The sequence below is a fragment of the Lytechinus variegatus genome, chromosome 11, assembly GCF_018143015.1.
Source record: "Lytechinus variegatus isolate NC3 chromosome 11, Lvar_3.0, whole genome shotgun sequence".
NCBI classification, from domain to species: Eukaryota; Metazoa; Echinodermata; class Echinoidea; order Temnopleuroida; family Toxopneustidae; genus Lytechinus; species Lytechinus variegatus.
Window position 1 is genome coordinate 20438835 of NC_054750.1, and position 20717 is coordinate 20459551.

Consider the following 20717-nt stretch of genomic DNA (forward strand, 5'->3'; position numbering starts at 1 on the left):
ACTTAGGCCTACTATTTTTTTAAACAGTCTTGGGAGTGGGAAGTACATACATTCAAGTTCTAAGTCTTAATGTGGATTTTGAGATGGAAGGGATGTTTTGTTGTTTATTTGTGTTTTATTATGTTGACTTTCGAATTCAAGACGTTAGTGGATGATGTAATACTTATTTTCCTTTTCTGCAACGTATTCAAAGCAGAAACCCCTCAATTACCCCCAAATCCAGACACTCAATGTTACATACATTATAAATGTACACCGATTCACCACTTCCCTTGCGATAGCATCTTGCTGAATCTGGCATATTAAAGATAAAATCCAGTTGTGGTAACGATCTCAAAATGACTTTTTACAGAATCCAATATAATGACCACCCAAGTGTCTGTTTATATGAATAAAAAATATGTGCTGAAGGATTCTGGAAGAAATTGTGTAATTGCTGAGAAATAAGCAAAATAAGCGCGGATTCGGGCACTTCCGACGGGTTTTTATTCCAGCAATATAATATACATTGTCCTACATGTGCCTGTCTGTGATGGCGATCTTCAGTGGGATTTTTTTCCACAAAGTGCAGTTTATGTAACTGTACCAGATCTAAATCGAGGATGATATAGTAATACTTAACCTTGGTTTTACAGACTTAATCACAAAATCAGTGTTTTACTGTAACTAATGTAATTTAGCTTTAAGGTACTTTGTCAAAAGTGGAAACCTTGTCTTTTCTGCGGGCTTCCTTTTACCAATTCTCACACTTCAATGCAGGAAAGCCACTATTTAAGGTATAAGAGTTTATAAGAGTTGTTTCATGAGAAAGTCTTTTTACTCAAGGTTAATTGTCAAAATATTATCATACATCTAGATCTGGTACATTAATGTAAACTTATCTTTGTGAAATCATGAAATCTTAGCTCAAAATCGATAAGTCTGATGGCAATCACAGACACAGAAAAGCATGTGGGACAGTGTATTAATATTGCTTCGAAAAATACCCGACATTTGATGGAATTCCATGCTTATTTTGGCCATATCTCAGCAATTTCTTCCAGAGCTATTTGGCACATATTTTTTTCTATTTATACATTCAAGGTGGTAATTTCAATGGATTCTTTTTTAACTCATTTTGAGATTGTTACCACTACTAGTATTTATCCTTAAAGGACTATACTGCATTTATAAAAGGGAATCCTGGTGTAAGATGTGGCACAGATTTTTGGCAAGGTACCTAAAAAGCAGTTGTTTTATATGTTATGCCCTTGTGCTGCTTAAAGAAATTGCCATCATCTCATTGACATGTAACCTACCATCTTGTCCATGGCTTGAATGCCCTTCTGCAGCTTAACATAAATCATCATCACCATCTGATTGACACGTGACCCTCTATCATCTTGTAACAAGGTGAAGAGGGATGATTCACTTGTTGCATAAGTCATTTGAATGCTGAAGAAGCTTCGGCCATGCTAAGGTTACTACTTACTACACTCATTGACAGTTCTGACCAAGATGATCTTGCTTGGGAAGATGGTGAATTGATGTACATATGTATGCGTTTGGTCGTCTGCATTTTTGAGTAGATATTTCTGGTTTGAACCTTGTTATTTTATACAAACTATGTCAGGTAAAATCATTTTGGTTAGAAAGCAGATTTTCCTTTATTTTAGATGGAAATTAGAATTAATCATTCGGAATTTCAGATAATTGATTGTCAAAAAGGACACACCTTAATGACAGAATCTACAAGAATTAAAGAGTGCATTTTTTGTTAAATTTAAAAAGTATCAGTATAACACTAATGGAATTTTAATAAAAAAGAAAACAAATATAAAAATAACAGTTCAATCATTTTAACTTCAAAGTTTGTTCATCAGGTGCAGTTACTTGTACAAGAGTAGGAAATACTTGAGGGCAACAGGCTATTTTTTCCTCATGACAGTCAAAATCGCCCCTAAAAATACCCCAAAAGGCATCCTTTGGGATGACCTCTCTTTCTTTAGTTGCGTCAAAAAGGTCAAAAAGGCTGTTCAAGAAATTAATATGTTGCAGAATATTATTTCCTTTGACTGCATAATTGCCTCTTACCCCTAAAAAGTAGCCCTTAAAATGAAAGAAATAGTCCCAAATTTCAGCAATCGCTCCAAAGTGGGGGGGGGGAAAATATAGCCCCTAAAAATAAAAATTATTTCCTACCCTGGATACAATGTATATTCACCTTTCACTCCCTTGAAGATAAATAGACGGAATCATTTTCAGCACTTTTGCGGAAATGATGAGAATGGTAAATTTCAGCATATCCTCGTTAACGTCACAGAGAAATTCTTGTATAACATGTAGAGGGGTGTATTTCACCAATATTTTGTTACCATAAACACGCTTCCCTCTGAAGTGATGAAGATAAATGAGAACAGGTGTGTCCGTGGAAGATACATGATAGCTACTTGAACCTGCCCTGACATAAGAATTTGATTTTCCCCCTTCGTCAAGTTCTGGCACTGGGGCGCAAAATATGGGCTTTGTCAAACTGAAAGTTGGGAGAAGTTGTGACATGACTACAGGATGTATTGATGCAATACATGATGCTGGAAGTAGTTCTAGTTTTATGTGACAGATCTACGATTAAATTGAGATCTTTTGCATCTGGAGGAATTTCCCTGAGTCTTCAGTGTTTTTATTCCATTCATTGACCAATCTCTCTCTATTTGTTCTTCTAGCTTTGTTTGTTATTCATATTGGTTAAAACTGATTTCTTTCATATAGGGATGAGTTGGGTCTTTCTGTCCGCAACATAACTGAAGTTATCAAAATAGCTGAACATGTTGGTATGCTGTAAACAACCACAGTTTTACAGGATGGCGATCAAGTTAGTTTTGTTAGTCATGTTGTACAGGAACTAATAAACAGTACAGTGAACTTCTGTGCTCATTTTCCCTCTCTTTCGTGAGGACCGGCCCCCCCAGAACCCAAAGTTTGCGTGTAGGTTTTCCATTTGTCACAAGACACAACAGTCATCAATCGTGACGTACCTTGCCACGCTTCATCATGTTTGCCCGGACTCTGGGCCCTAATAAGACATTCTTTCGATGTCGCCTGATTCTGTCTCCTCCATTTTGAGATGGTCTGGAATCGGTCAGGGGCATGGGGGTCCAGTGGGTATCTGTCGTTTAAGACAATTAGACTCGCTTTCTCCCTATTTGCCATGTCTATTTAGACTTCATTTAACTTGCATGTGCATGCACGCCCAAATATTGAAGTTGTCTTCGATGATCGTGATAGCACTTTCCTGCGTGGTGGGCTAGGAGAGCAGTTTAATGACCATGAACAATTCATCTTGTGTTTTTTTTTTTTTGAGTGTTGGTTGGAACTTGCTAGTTTGCTGCACAAAACTTTTTCCCCTTCCAAATATGAATTCAAATGCTCATATTATTTTATCGTACTTTATTTGTCTTAGCAGGCATCCTGTATTTTTTTATGAATGAATGTTCGTGTCTGCCATCTTCACATGATGTATGTTTTTTTTTTCTTCATGAAAGATGTCCTCATAACAGCAATATAAGCATCTCAATAGATTGTGTGCCTTTTGCTGTTGTGACTGACATTCTGTAGAAAATCTATGCAAGGTGAACAGATTCTTCATTCCTCTCTGTTCGAGATGCATAAAAATAGATAAAAATAATTCTGATTCATTCTTTCCTGATTTTATTTGACTTTGACATTTTTATGAAGATTATAAGTTTGTAATAATCGTAATGATCTATTTGCCATTTGCTTTCTGTTAAGTCATTAGACTGTTTACCCACTTCAGAACTTTTTCAGTTACTTTCATAGATAATGAATGTTGCAAAGTATTCCCTGACTATCTGTATTGTGTCTTGAATACTATTTCTCTTTTAGTATTCACACCTTCTTCATATTTAGTTCATGATCATATCTCTTCATATTCCATCCATCCATTCAATCCTATCACACATGGCATGCACAAGATACCCCATCGCAGGAATCGATTATCACTTCTGTATCAAACAAGGATTTTGGGGGGATATCGCTGGTTGCTGCCAAACCGCGTTTTGGGAGATGAGTCGTTCGATCATCTCCGTTCTGTCTCCCGTGTCTAGAATGCATTGATCGGTTGCTATCTTGGGAGGACGCTGCCATGAATCATTTATGACATTGATGGGGCAGTGCCGGTGATCAAACCTATGAATTCTTGATGTAATTCCACTCGGCCTACAACTCTCTTATCTTCTCAAGGAACATCGCCACACTTCCTAGAGTTTCAATCTCCTTGCATATTGCTCATTTTTGACAGTGAAACCATGTTTATGTGTACATGTTTGTCTATTCTCTACATCTTTCTTCTCGTGTTTCGGCTACATGCTTTGTCATATGAATGTTTTAAGACAACTTCAAATTTCCTGCTTCTCTCAGATATATTTGAGAATCTGATCACTAACCATTTGTTACATATTTTCTTAAGGAGCATGGGAAAACTAAAAAAAATAGAAGATGGTCTCACTTGGGGCCTGTAACACAAGACTTATCAATGATCGTAGAACATTTTTCTATAGTTGATTCCGTAGACTACAATGTACAATCAATCATAAAGATAAAGCGTATGATCAATCGCTAACCTTTGTGTTACGTGACCCTGGATGGTTTAGCCAATGTAAGCAATATTGCAATTGACAAATTTTATTATTGAAATCACTTATGTTATTTCTTGAACTACTTTTGTTAACAATGCAAAATTAATTAATGTTTATATTAGTTAGATATCTTGGAATAAAGAAATTAATTCTTGATATCAAGAATTAGGATAAAATGATAAAATTGCTTGGTCAACCTCTGTGCCCAATTAATGCAGTTGTTCAAATGGCATTCACTGTCTGTTAATAGTGGTGGTGATTATGTTGATACCATACAGATCAATTAAATCTTTTGTTTGGCACTAGATTTATCAAATTAAGACAAGTATTCCTGAAAATATGATAGATATAACATTTTTGTATAAAGAACATTTTATGTAGAATTGCCTGTGTGTAAATAAACCTTTGACCCCAAGTGTACAAGTAGATGTGTGTAAGTAATCACATCATCGGCTAATGGGGCCTTTTGGGAGGAGGGCTCAGACTCTGAGCCAACTGTACAAATTCAACTGTAAGAATTGTTTGAACTTTGAATCACCCCAAAAAAGAAACATCCTTTTTTGGATTTCAGATTTGGGCCTGACATGAATAATAGTTTAATATCTACATTAGATGGATAAATTTTGAATGGTCTACACTCAGTCTATCTACTTCTCATTTGGTTTTATCTCACGTGGTCAAATCCAAGTTGGTCTACAGTCAGTTTGCCTACTAACCATTTTGCCTATATATCCACTTGGGCCCACACTCTGAAGTCGGGTTTAACTTAAATTCAGGTTTAAAGTTGTGGGTTAAGTATAGACAGCCAATTGTTACATAAATCACTAACAGTAGAGATATCATATTTCAGCTCATTTGGCTCTCAAATCATTCATAATTGTCTAGGAAGTATAAATAGATGTTTGTCTTCACCATCGATTAATCAGGAAAGAGCACAGTAAACGTTAGAAACATACAACTTAATAAAAAAAATTGGATGCTTTTGGCTTCCCATACTTAAACTACAACTTTAAACCCGAGTTTATCTTAAACATGACTTCAGAATATGGGCCTTGGTGTCTAAGACCATCAAATGAACTGCAAAATGAGAACTAGACGAATTAGACATTAGACATTATGGTTATTAGACTAAATGAGAAATTTACTACATGAGCATTAGTGAGTATTAGATGAAGGGTGAACCAAACAGCATTGATCATTCTTATGAATGTAAATTTTAATTATTTTTAGAAGCCACATTTCAGACTAAATTCAGACTTTCAGACTTTTCAACATATTTTTCGGCCATAGAAAACATATCATGTAGGAAAGGTATCATTCCAGATGATTATCATAATTTGTTAATTAATTGAAAGTGGCATCCGAATCCCTGTTTTTTAATTCACATCGTACAAAAGCATTTACTGGGATCTTTTTCTTTCAATATGCAACATCCCCTACCCTTACACTTCAGGCTTTTCATAATTAGTTACATAGATAATGCTAATGTTACTCAATAAGATATTAGAATTCAAAATGATTACTTTGTATCAGGATTTACTATAGTGTGTATAATACCCCTTTCATAAACCCAATAAAAATGAATTAGGCGGCTAATAGCAGCATAATTTGGTCGTAAAATTGGAGGAGGACAAGAGTTATCCGCATTACTCTGATGCTGCTATTATCCGCATAATAGCGGCATCGGGATAAGATTTTGAGTTTATGAATGCATTTCCAAATAATGCGGATAATTGCCATGGTGCGGTCAGAAGGTCACCCTTTTCCAACACAACCGCATCGGAGGGGGCGTGTCCAGTTGTCATGGCGATTATCCGCCTTTTTCAGGACGGGCGCTCGTAAAAATAATGCGGCTTATTTTCGGAGTTTATGAACGCAATTTTTATTGAATTATCCACATTACTCTTAGGCGGCTAATTGGAGGGTAGGTTTATGAAAAGGGTATAAGTCAAGTGCCATTTAAAGTGGATATAACCAAGACAAACAGCGGCATCGATTTGATTCAACCCTGCTATCTATTCCTCGATCCCCTATTCAAATCCAGGAAGTCATCGAACATGAAAGTTCAAGCAAAAGTCAGATCCGATAGAGTGTGAAAATGTACATCAGAGGTGTTTTCCCTATGTCTTTCCATGATTCCCCAAGAAAGTGTTATTTATTAGGCCATCGCATCGTTCCTGTGTGCTTGGCTAACTCGTTTTCTTACTGCTCCAGTTACGTTCTCATCCACCAAGGGGCCATGAATAGATAATATCTCTTTGCGATGATTAAGTCGTTCCCTCCCGATACTCGGCACGCTTTGGGCCATTTTTATTTCCCTTGTTTTGGAAGCTTATTCCGAAAATTGGGGCAGCTTTTTGATGGGTATCATCCTCTAAATCCTTATGATGATTATAAGCTGGTTACGCTCAAGATCAACTCGTTTCAAGACATATATTCTAATAAGTTGACAGGCAAAGATGATGATATTGGAACAAGGGAACGTTCCCACTGCCACTGTGAAAGAGAGGTTATAGCTTTACATCATGGTGGTGAAATCGCACTAATATGCTCTTTGTTTTTTCAAGTGAAATTTTTTCAATTTTCTTTTCAAATGTCACTTTGCAAAATTAATTCCTCCCCTTTAATAGGAAACACTTCTAAGTTGATAAAAGAAATGGAAAAATAAATAGAACAAGCTTATATAAACTGTTCATTTTCGGGATACAATTCTTTCCTGGCATGAAACTCAATTAAAAATGAAGGAGAAAAAGAAAAAAACACACCAACAGATGACCAGAGAATGTATTATGGCAAAAAGAAATATGAGATTACATCTAATTCCAACCTATAATTCTATCAGTATCAAGTTTTATCTTTAAACAAAAGAAAGGAAAAGGATTGCTGAGGTTTCTACTGTTTCAAAATGAATAGCAGTAACAGCACATACGCATGGTCAAGGTGGATGATTAAAGATTATTTTTCATGATTTCTTGGTTCTTTCTTTTTGATGTTGGCAGTGATTACCTTGATGAGGTCAGCGTTGATGAACCCCAGTGCGAGCCTTACAGAGGCACCGTATGCAGCCCCCACATAGCCAATAGCCAGGTCTACATCCCCGCTGGACAAACCCAATCAGAGATAGAGGCCGCCCTGGGCTCCGCCATCCAACAGATCAACAACGACCTCCCCATCACCCTCAACCAACGCTGCACCAAGTACCTCAAGCCGTCCATGTGCCTCACAGCATTCCCGCTGTGCAGAGAGCGCCCTCGCTTGGCCGTCCATAGGATGTGCTACGACGAGTGCCGCCTGCTGACCACCGAGATCTGCTCATCTTTGGTGGACTACGTGGATGCGCAGCCCGAGCTGGGACTGGTCGACATGTTGCCGATCTGCACGGACTTGCCTCTGCCCAGTGCCAACACGGAGAACTCATGCCTCAGGATGGGCATGTCAGAAACTGGAGGTATGTGCTGGTCACTTCGTCATAGTTGGTTATTTTGTCAGTTGTCCATGGTTTAGAGTATGTCTTTGTCCCTGTTGAACAGGGATTGGCAGATTCTTCTTGCACTAACAATGCACCACCAAAACTGGGGAGGGGGTGGCAGTGGGGTTGTTTCATGAAGTTGTGTGTTAAGTTAGACAATACTTTCTCAGTAGAACAATTTAGATGCTGAGATTGCTAATCATATTTATTCCCATCAGATTTAATTACTTTAAGAAATGATCTTTGCAGATCAGATTTTCATCGCTGATATTAAAGCATCTAGTTAGCTTTGTAGATTTTATATTAATTTCATAGAGACAGCTTTGCTCAAAACAGGTATGAAAACGACATTTAAAGTAAATGAAACTAAGGACGATTTCCTGATAATTGCATTTACATGTAGTTATATAGGGTAGAATTTTCAGAGAAGCCATTACATGCATATCTGGTACATTTTTGCCTCCTTATATATGTACATATCTATCCCATCTTAATTACAGTATAACATTATTGTAGATATAATGGTTAATGTATTATTTATCATCCGATATTCCCCTAAGTTCCTCTAAAAGGGTGTCTGTCCTCAGATAAACAGCTTTGGTTTAGAACTTCAATCCTGCAATTATGCATCTCTCTCTAAATTCATCCCAATCTTGGGGATGTATTGATTCGGGATGATATATGAGCGAAAACAAGCAATTTTTCTTCTTTCCGCCATCTTGATGCATTAAGAGGTGTTATCCGCCTCCAGGTAGCCTCTCTCGTTTCGCGTTTGATCCAAATCTCGGATCCGTGACATAGAAAACGGGTGTAACTATACACCTTGCTTCACAGTCAAGGAGGTTTTAACATGATTCTTTCGCTGTAACAGCCGTTAATGGCATGCTTCTTGACAGCATGGAAAAGAAACAATGCAGAGATTGAGTGATAGGGAAGCCTAGGGTAGCTCTAGATTTCTTCAAAATTGGTCTAGATCTAGATTCCTGTGTGGTGATGTAGCAATGGCCTAGCCAGGCTGAAATCCAAATTAAGCTATTGAATACAGAATTTTCTCAAATGCACAGCCCACTGTCATTATCCACCCAGTTCTGAGAGGCAATGGGTTAAAAGCTGATAGTTTTACTGGGTGAGATCGAGAAGGAAAGTTTCCCATTTCATCAGTACAATTTTTTGTTACAATTCACATTTTGATAACCCCTGCCCCCCCCCCCTCCCTCCTTCAGTTGACCATTTCATTTCATACTTCCTGTGATTGATTGCTGCTTATGTAGGACAGAGCTTGATGTTGCCTTTTGTATTTAGTCAAGTTGATAAAGAATCCCGCTTTGGTTACTCTAAAATTGAGTTACTCTCATTGACCATTGGGTATATAGGCCTACAGCATGTATTTCTCAGTCCTGTGGAAATTGAGATTTTGTGGTGTCCTATATAAAGGATGTCAAGTCTTAAACGTACCAGAATCGATCATGCTGTGGGGACTTAGCCAATATTTTGGAGTTATGTTTAATTTAGGCCATGTGCTGGGATTGGTGATGAAATTATAGGAAGGTGAAAAAGCCAAGATTTTGTTTGCATTGTACATTTCTTATTCTTACATACCCCTCATTCTTAAAATGGTAAATGAAACTAATACAGTTTAATTATTCCCAGGTAGGTATGATTGATTTGAATGCCACATGTGTTGGTGATATAAAAGTTGACTGTTTAAAAATTGTGCCACGTTTGGCCATCCATAGTTAAGCCCATAACTATACAACAGAGGTTGAATTTGTACATCAGAGTTTAGATTAAAAGCGAGTACAGAATGCAAACCATTTTGTATTATGAGATGCCATCTTGTTTCTTTAAAAAGTTGAAGGTTAAGATGATGTCCTTTCGTACTGGGTAGTAATTAATTTTTGTTTTCTTGATTTATTCAGTTGCTACAATTACCCCGTTTGGAGTCCCGACGTAAGTATGAAAAATCTTATTTTAGTTGTGATCCATTTATTATTATTTAATGCACTCTGTATGCTAATCTTTGAATATGTTACCAGGGGGCCATTTCATAAAGCTTTTCTTAAGGTAAGAGCGACTTTAAGAACGACTGGTGAACCCTTTTACCCACTAAACAATCGCCAATTCAATACCATTTACCACAAGAAAGGATCACCAGTCGTTCTTAAAATCGCTCCTAACTTGCGAACAGCTTTATGAAACACCCGCCTGTGATGTGATTTAATAATGTTATGCTAAATTGTATCATCATTTTCAATGTGAAAAATTGAAGGTAGAAAATAAATGAATTTGCTTGAGTAGAATTGTGTCTGAGATATAATGAAAATATTTTACAATCAATTTTTTTTTTTGGTCAGGGTTAATCCCAATTTTACCAAGTCATAGATCAGTTTCTAATGGTACAACAGGGCTGATATCTATCATAAAACGGTACTACAAATCCTGGTTATTACATTATCTCACAACGTATTGTGGTCAGTGTGAATGAGATATTAATGGTTGCTGTAAATGCTTAATGTAAGTGCTTGGAATTAATGGTAGCAATGCTGAGTGAGATTCCTACTCAAGAGCAAAGGGCTGATATTTTGATGTATTCATAAATATTTTCCAACAAGGTATGCCTGTATATGTATAAATGTGATGTAAAATTTTCCATGGAACTTTGTTTTGTTACAAGGTGTAAAGTTACATGTATATGAGTTAACATGAAAATAGAAACCAAATTTGCTGTGTTGTCAGGTTTTTCATAAAATTTTTCAATGTCATCAATACAGAGCACGGTACTTCATCATCGTGGAAAGACCTATGAACAACGAGACTGAACTCCACACCGGCGACAAGGCAACGCTTCGGTGTCGGATCATCGGCGAGCCGACGCCCCACTACAAGTGGTACAAGAATGACGCGCTGTTGACTGAAGAGCGCAGAGATCGGAGAATAACGACCAAGGAGTATGAATGGGGTTCCAAACTCAGCATTAAAAACGTGGATACTACGGATACGGGTTACTACAAGTGCGTTGCGGAGAACAGAGCCGGTGTGAGATCCACCATGGGTATTCTCTTCGCTAGGATTGGTGAGTAGACAACTTAGAGGGAGCCCTTTCAAATAGATTGTAAGCAAATTCAATTCTATTAATTAAACATAACTTGATTTTCAACCATTGAGAAGCACACCAGGTTTTTTCCCCCTGGGTTAATTTTCACAATCTACTGCCTAAATTTTCAACTTTGGATAAGCTTTAATATCACAGTGAACGGGGATTTTCTGGGCTCTTGTTATTTATTGTCCTTAGCTCTTTTGAGCGATTTGGGGGTGAAATTGCCGAGCCACTGCTTAGTTTTGTTCCTTGGAGTGCACATTCAGGACTTGTGTTTGATTTTTTTGTGTGTGTTTCGATGGCTACTCTTCCTGCAATGGGCCCCTGAGCCCTCTGAAAGCATCCCTCAATCACCAGCAACAACACCAAAGTGATTCTTTCTTCATTATTTATTTATTTTATATATCTATACAGGTTCACAAGATTGGATGGGTGATTCATAAAAATGTTCGTAATTTACCAGATACATCCATGTACGACTGGTCACCCTTTCTTAGGCACTAAACCAACACCAATGCCAGTTTGATGTGCATCATTTACCATAAGAAAGGGTCACCAGTCACATATAAATCCATTTGTAACCTATAAATATCTTTTTTCAAATGCCTTCCTGGAGTGAAATTCTGTTTCAAAATTATTAAAAGTATGAATATAAAAAGTAGTTACATTGACTAAAGCATAACAAAGTGATGTACAAAATTGATTGACTAAACATAACATTCAAAGTTGTTAGTAAAAGTATTAAAAATAAAAACATAATATGAAATACTAGTAGAAGTTAAAAGATCGTACTTGATAGACTGATCCCCCTCCCAAACACTCATGTTGTCATACGAGATACGTAAGGAAAGTTACCGAATTTGGAATATGTAAGTTGTTCCTCAGATGTAAAGTGTAATCACCACCCACGTGTATGCAATACAGCAGGATTTCATTTGTCAATATGTGGGACTACTACATTTTACTTTGATTGATCACAAATCTATCCTGACATACTACTTTTTATAAAGCCAAACTTTCCATCACACTTTCCACTCCGTCATTTATTTTAGAAGGGATCGGAGCAGAAAACTTAGCAGTTGGGGCTCCAAATGTGAGCAAATATTTAGCCAGTGACCCTTTTGAACTCGTCAAATACAAACCGAGCAATATCACACTTTTTCGCAAATAATCAGCCTCTTAACGCAAAGCTTCACAAAGCGAGAAACGTGCATGCAGCTTCCTACATTCGAACTCACAATTTTACCCAAGACTGCGATAAATTATGGACAAGCATATCAAATTTCGTGGCTTGGCTATGAATGGACGTGAGAAGAGACTTTCGCTGGATGGTGTCTTTAAAATGATAATTGGCAATTCTGAAGTAAATGAAGGTGTTTGCACTATTGCTTGAGTGTTGAAAGTGGTTGAAATCAGTTAATGTCCGTTATTGGTGCACAAAATGCTGTTCATGGATGTTTAATACTAGAAACTCATTTTAATTTTTCTGATGCATTAGCTAGACCCACCACCTGCCCATGCTGAACTTTCATTTTTGTTTTGTTTTCATTATTTGGAATATTCATGTAATGGCAAGAATGGAGAAGCTACAACTATCTCTGAACAGACGGATAATTGATAATAAACAACAAACTCGCACTACATGTACATTTGCATTGCAGCTAATTTTCTATTGAATTTGAATCATTGTTGACTATCTATAGTTTATTAATTGCAATATGCTTTTTAAAATACTGTTAAAAGAGACATTTAAAATAAGAGTGTGTCTGATACTTGACATGCATTTTGTGTCTTCTGAAAGTATCAATGATAACATAATTGAAATATTTTGTGGAAGAAACTTAGACTTGAAATCCTGTAACATTGACCTTGAGGAATTTCCATTGAGTATAAAGAGAAAGTGTTTTGTCCTTCCATCTGAATATTCCAAGGAATAAAAGTAGGAAGGGGGAAGTGGTTGAGAAATGGTTTTATTTGCTCAAGTATTGATAGAGATTGGCAGGCGAGATGTTTTTTTAAATACTGTTAATAGAGACATTTAGAATAAGAGAGTGTCTGAAACTTGAAATGTATTTTGTGTTTTCCGAAAGTATCAATGATAACATAATTGAAATATTTTGTGGAAGAAACTTAGACTTGAAATCCTGTAACATTGACCTTAAGGAATTTCCATTGAGTATAAAGAGAAAGTGTTTTGTCCTTCCATCTGAATATTCCAAGGAATAAAAGTAGGAAGGGGGAAGTGGTTGAGAAATGGTTTTATTTGCTCAAGTATTGATAGCGATTGGCAGGCGAGATGAGTCAACAGAGTGACAGCTGAGTCAATTGACAGTGGAGTTTGAGAAGGTGCTTCACAACATACGCTTTACCTCGGAGCAACGTTACCACCATGTTCATATGTGGATGCGCCCTGCATGCTTAACCTCAATGAATGTATTCTTAAGTCAAGTTTAACATCAATAGGCCATGGTCTAACTGTGCTAAAATTATGGAAAGCAAAAGATATCAAAATTTTTGTTTTTAAATTCTACGTATCTTATGTGCTTTCCTTCTGCTATAAAGGTGAACAAATATATGTTCGTTATTATTCCCAGACAGTTTGAAACAATTTGAATGTACAATAATCTAATGAATTGAACTTGTACTGTTAAGTGAGTTACGATTTGGTATTTATAGTTAAACCACAATTCAAGACCAAAGTTTATATTAAACGTAAGTTCAGAATAATGGCCAAAAGATTTTATGCTTTACCTGGGATCAGTGTTTGTATTAATTTGTTCACTTGCCACTTTGTCCAACTGTCACTTGATCTAATACTTAGGTTAATTTTTATTTAGTCTAATTTCCATTTCATCTACTTCTTGTGCTCTTTGCCAAATGAAAATTTTTAGTTCGTTAACATTTTATCTAGCCATATAGACCAAGATGTGTTAAACCAAGTGGATGTTAAAGGACAAGTCCACCCCAATAAAAACTTGATTTGAATAAAAAGAGAAAAATTCAACAAGCATAACACTGAAAATTTCATCAAAATCGGATGTAAAATAAGAAAGTTATGACATTTTAAAGTTTCGCTTCATTTCACAAAACAGTTATATGCACATCTCGGTCGGTATACAAATGAGGGAACTGATGACATCACTCACTATTTCTTTTTTAATTTTATTACATGAAATATTTTGATTTTCTTGTCATTGGCATGTGAAATGAAGTTTCATTCCTCTCTGAACACATGGAATTCCATTATTTTAACATTTTGTGCTTCAGGCAAGGAGGTCCTAATTATCAAATTCGTAAAAATTGAAATATTGTATAATTCAAACAATAAAAAACAAAAGAAATAGTGAGTGACATCATCGACTCTCTCATTTGGATGTAACTGGCTCGTTCATATAACTATTTTGTTGAAAATAAGCGAAACTTTGAAATGTCATAAGTTTCTTATTTTACATCCGATTTTGATGAAATTTTCAGCATTGTGCTCGTCTGATTTTTCTCTATTGATTCAAATCAACATTTTTCTGAGGTGGACTTGACCTTTAAACAGATTGGATATAGCCTTTGTAGAAAGGAGACAGTGGTAAATGGCCAAGAGGCAATGAGACAAAGTGGTTGTATATGGACTAGGATTAGACCATGTGAGACCAAACTCAGGGTAGACAAAGAGGCCCGTATTCTGAAATTTGATATTGCTGATTGACAAAAGTGCATGAATATGATTCAAAATCTAACACTGATTCTAGAAATGGTAACTACTGAACTTCCTTTGCCCAAATTGGGAAGATATGTCAATGATTTGGAACTATTTTTTGTTTTTTGACTGGCGGAAGAATTGGGGCTATTTTACTGTTTCAATTGATGAATGTGATCCTATCATAGTTATCTTCATAAATGGTGATTTATTTTTAAAATGAGCTGGCTACAATACCCTTCTCTGGTCAGATATGGAATGTCAGATATATATCCTATCCAAAGGTAGTAAACATTCGACCCTCTAATTTCACATTTATTTTTTATGAATTTTTCAAAAGTGCCATTTTAACACACAAGTCTATGGGGAATGTTTTATGTGCATGATACCCTGATCAGATTAAAGTTAGACCATGGTCTAACTCTGTGTTAAAATTATGGGAAGCCAAAAGTGTCAATTATTTTTTTATTAAGTCGTATGTTTATTATATTTACTGTGCTCTTTCCTAATTCTACAGTGGTGAAGACAATCATCTATTTATTCTTCCTAGACAATTATGAATGATTTGAGAGTCAAATGAGCTTAAATATATCTATACTGTTAGTGATTTATGTAACAATTGGCTACCCATACTTAGACCACAACTTTAAACCTGAGTTTAAGTTAAACCCAACTTCAGAATACGTGCCACTGGGTGTAGACCAGACCAAGTGGCAATTTACTGCTTTTGAATTCAGCGCTACCTGTCGTTCGGCAGGACACACTCTGTTTGCCAGAAATTTCATGGCCTTTTTATACCACATTAGAATACAAACATTTTATCCCTGCAAATAGCACCCTTTTCTGAGACCTTCATGTATTTGAGCTGGATGTAACTCAATCCTATCTGAGTTGTTTGCCAACCAATAATCCTTGTTTGCCGTTTACCGACGAAAAAATAAGTTTAGTTCCACGTTAGGAAGCGATAGAATCACGGCAGGTCGATCAGGTAAAGGTGAAAATCTTGTAATCTGATTGGATTCCCTGAGAAGATTGCCCGGGATGTTTATTTTTCCCACTGCCTTGAAAATGCTCGGAGGTAATGTGGTGGACAAAATTGAATTACTATTAAGAATTGGTAAAATGTAGGGTGGTGTATGTGAACTCACACTGCTTCTTGATGAATAAAAACAACTTAGTGGACACTGTAATTGTAAGCATATTTTACATTAGAAATATATACATGCAGACAATGAAATTGGCCCCATGCATTACTTCCCCAATCCTTTCAAAAGTATTTGTCCAGGAATTCAATTTTATTCTAACATGAGTTTTATCACATGAAGTGTTAACAAAAAAAAGTGTTAAAGGAAAGTTTTCAATGATAAGTGTCAATGTGTGTGTCCATTTTGAAGAAAAAAAATGTTGGATATGGAAGATCATGTGAAATGGAGAAATGTCAAGTGTAGGCATTTTTGGTTTGTCAAAAGTTTTGTATTATGCCAGTGCTCCCTTACGCATGTGTGACAAAGAGATAAGATGCAATTTACATCAGTCAATGGGTGATTTCAAGTTCAGTGTTGACCTTTTGGTGTTGGTGTCAGGTCAATTTTTACACGATTATAAAGCCAAACATAAAATGAAGATAATCCTGAAAAGTCACTCACTATTTGTTGAGGTGTTCATCATGTGATCTGGATCAGTTTTACAAACTCTGAATAAGTTTTGGAGGTAGGGAAAGCAATGCAAATTTCAACACCGGACTTGAAATCATCCAATACCTCACTACCAAGCTTTACAGTACTGATGAAGACAGAGAGATATGTCATCTTATTTTACTCCAGCATTATCAAATTAATGTTATTATTTTTCTTCTTTCTATGTTCTACAGCAAGTGAAACAACTCGGACTGTCGCTTCTAAGTAAGTACCTCTGTCAAGGTTTCATTCAGGGGGTAGTGCTAATGGCAAAGATACGGTCACCCCCCCTATGATTTTTCATAGACTGATTAAAAATAAAATGGGAGGAAAAGATAGAAAGAAAAAAAGAAGAGTATAGAATGGAGAGGTCTGGGATGCATTTTTTATGCTATTTCTATAAGTTAATTTAGAAAAAAAAATATGAGGCCATGCCTCTCAGAGAGGCGTGGCATCATATTTTTTTTTCTAAAAAAGAGAGAGTTTCTGTATCAAAAAATCCTGTTGTTGCCCCTAGTTTCATAGTGATAGTGATAAAAATATTTTTTTCTTTATAATTTTCTATCTCACTTGAGGCTTATTTTGTTTTCCTCTTGCGGAACGGTTTGAATAATAAAGATATAGGGATTGTGTGGTTATATGAAGGTCTAAATTATTTTTCAAAAGGATAAATGTACAGCTACTTAAATGTTGAAGTGAATATATCCTAGTTTTATGCCTATGAGGTCAAACGATGGCGATCACAGAGGTTTGATATACTTTGAATTATCTTGTTCTCGCAATAAGAAAAGGAGCGTTTTGGGAATCAACACCAAACTTTGTACATGCATATATTTTAATGACCATCTGATTGGATTATAATAGATTATGATAGGTTTGAAAGTTTTAGGAGACAAGTGTGATGTATACTTTTAATCTTGCAAAGTCGGAGGCATAAATTTGACAGCGTGTAGTTGAGAATCCATCTAGTTTTTCTTTCTTCAAAGCTCTTAAACCCTACATGTATAGTTTGTACATGTATTTTGTTAATGAACTTTGACTGTTTATATAGCTCAACTGCTCTCTTTTGAAATGTTACTGCTGAGTAGTCAACATGTGTATCTTGTGGATCAGCTTTCTATGAAAGGTGCTGTGACAAATAATGGATTGGATTTGTAATCAATAAAGATTTATTTGAATGTTAATCTCTCTTTCTCTAGTCCACATCAGGGTTACTGTCAGCCTTACAGCGGAGTGGCATGCTCCAAGTTCATCAGCAACCACTCCATCTACGTGACCGACTTCCAAGCCCAGAAGCTGATCGACGAGCGTCTGACACCCTTCCTGCTGATGACCCGCGACCTGAGCCCCGAGTGCCAGCAGTACGCCATCCCGTCCCTCTGCTTCTTCGCCTTCCCGTTCTGCGACGAGACGCGGCAGGACCCGCGCGGGAGGGAGCTCTGCAGGGACGAGTGCGAGATCCTGGAGCAGGATATCTGCAAGAAGGAGTACCAGATCGCCAAGGAGATGCCCAACGTCATCCTGCCGGACTGCTCCAGGTTACCGGCCGTTGGAACCGATGCAAGCGCTAGCTGCATACGTGTGGGGTTGCCGGATGTAGCTGCGATCACGGGTAATGTGCATAGTGATTAAAATACATAAAACAGAGCTGCAGTGCACTGTGCTTCATGTTGTTTAGAACTACAGTGAAGAGGGGTCATGAAGGAGCAATATAGGGGAAGATATCTCTGTCTGCCATTGCTATTGTGTAGTTGGAAGCAAGATGAAAGCTTTGGTTCCCATTGCTACATGTGAAAGTTGAAGAGAATAGAAGGTTTAGACGGTTGAGCAGGATTCTAACTCTTGGTCATAATCAAGCCTAAGAGATACAGTCTTATTCCACTTGCTTAAAAAAGAGTGATGTTCAATGATATTAAATGAGAGTATACAATAGAAATTTATGACAACACTTCAGTATGTAATCATCATTTAGTTTTTCAACATACATATGTGTGGACAACTAACAGTCAGGACCATATTCGATTTTCCACTAAGGAAAAATTAGTGTGGAAACGTTCATGGCTCACTTATGCCCATAGAGGGATTTCGATCGGCGTCGGCGTCTCTATCGATACGCTCTGTGCGATCGAAAAAACTAGCATTTTCACAGCCGTTTTCTCAAATGCGAAACATTCTACGATCTCGCATCGGCGTAACTCCCGTGTGCATGGTGTGTATGAGTATGAGAGTACATTGTGTACCCGTCTGCCCGTACCGTCTTGTATACACATAAGATTATCCGCTTCTCTTTCCCTCTCACGCTCTCTCTCTCCCTCTTTTCTGTATCCTCTCTTCCAGCTGAGAAATCACATGGGTAACCTAGCTTAGCTAAGCATTTGTAAAATAAGCGCATAACTATGATTATTAAACCACAGGAGTTCATGTATCCTACCTTAAAATGAAATCCATTGCTAACCTGCCATTAGAACAGCGATACTTCACAGAAAATTATGTTATTCCAAATTAGAGTATTCCACGCTTGTCCATCATGAGTCAATCACTGAGAAATGCATTTCATTAAGTTGTTCCAACAAATAACAAATGGCTCATTTTTCTTCGATCGTCCCAGTTTGGGACCAATCGCTTCCACAGTCATTGGTGATAAACCCAAAAAATAATATATGTATGGTTAATGAAAGTTAATCTCTCCATATAGCCCCTGTTCATGAAAGCACACACAGCAAATATGGCACAGGAACACCAACCGAAGAGATGTTGGCGGGAGTTTTATACTCTGGCATATCTGGGGTTCGTTGCATAAAACTCCAACCTGCCAACTGATTTTCAGGTTGGAATCCCCAAATTCTGATTGGAGCCCAGCCTCCATAATATTACCAGTTGCTCTCAGAGTACTGCCAAACTAAGCAGCTGATTCGACCCGAAAAAAAAAAACTAAATTGCAGTTTATGTAACAGACCCTTCTCTTATCCGTAGATTGGTAGTCTTACCGTTGAAACATCGTATTTTTGCCAATTATTTGAATCGTCACAAAATAAATATTTTTCACCAATTCTCCTCTCACACTCCAATGATACAACAATTGTCTTTTGTATCATTTTCATTACGAATGCCTTAATGATATCTATTTAAAGAACGGGAAAGGGGACGGGAAGATAGTAAGGCACAGTGCAAGGTATTACTAAAGAATTCGAATGAAAGACTATTCCGAAAAGACAAAGCATCAGTGTTCATCATGTTCATGGTGTTATGCAATGCCAGCATACCAAGCTTGCATGTGAATAGCGCGTGCTCGCAGTCAATGCATATTGCATGCTACGCATGCGTCGATCGTGTGCTGGCTGTATGTGTTAATATGGGTTGACAGTCCGAACTTACGACTGTCCTTCCGAGACTAGTGTACGAACAACCGTTGAGGATTTCTTAGCCAAAATTCAAACTTGTTGTTTCGATGCGAATTTCGCCCAATGTACAGGTTGGTTTATTCTGAAAAATTCTGAACCGCTAGTTCATTTATTCATCTTCCAACACAGGGAACTACAAAATAAACCAACCTGTACATAGCGCGAAATAATTTTTTGTTTCATCGAATGTCAAAACCAGAGGTCGGTTTCCCATAGCTATAGCACAGCGGCCAAAGTATTGCGCAATGTTGCATAACCGGTTGAACCTCGAAACTAACGTTTTCACATTAACATTCTCGTTAGTGGTATATCGAATATGGTCCTGACTGACTAAAAGTATGATTTATTGCCAGAGCATTGGTAGAATCATAAACGTGGGACGTTCATATTCCACTTGAACTCGACAGGACCATGTAGGCCAATAATTGTTTGCACTATTGACATAAGGTCATTGCTGAGACACTAAGTAAACTTCACCTGCCTCTCTGACATAGATTTACATATAGTGGGACTGGTGTTTGTCATCAATGCCACAATGCAAATAGCCTCATACTGGTGATTAAAGGCAGGCTATTGTTTAGCTAATACCACAATTAATATCCCATTAGGAACTTGGTTGATTTGTTTATCTTGCTTTTAATTTTGAAACCACCAAAAGTTCAAGAACTTTAATATTGCACTAGATATTCTATTAGCTGATGTCTAGAGGCTCGTGAGATCGATCTTACAATCTCAAGTGTTGTTAATGT

At 37.0% G+C, this 20717-nt stretch overlaps 1 protein-coding gene across 2 annotated transcripts in view; it reads left to right on the forward strand.

Annotated features, from left to right (window-relative positions):
• Nucleotides 1-20717, forward strand: part of LOC121424302 (inactive tyrosine-protein kinase transmembrane receptor ROR1-like) — a 69960-nt gene that overhangs the window by 38882 nt on the left and 10361 nt on the right. For both annotated transcript variants that reach the window (XM_041619932.1, XM_041619931.1), the window contains exons 4-8: nucleotides 7634-8082; nucleotides 10023-10053; nucleotides 10875-11176; nucleotides 16762-16792; nucleotides 17767-18179. In XM_041619932.1, coding sequence (XP_041475866.1) covers nucleotides 7634-8082; nucleotides 10023-10053; nucleotides 10875-11176; nucleotides 16762-16792; nucleotides 17767-18179 — 1226 coding nt within the window. The remainder of the gene's footprint in view (nucleotides 1-7633; nucleotides 8083-10022; nucleotides 10054-10874; nucleotides 11177-16761; nucleotides 16793-17766; nucleotides 18180-20717) is intronic.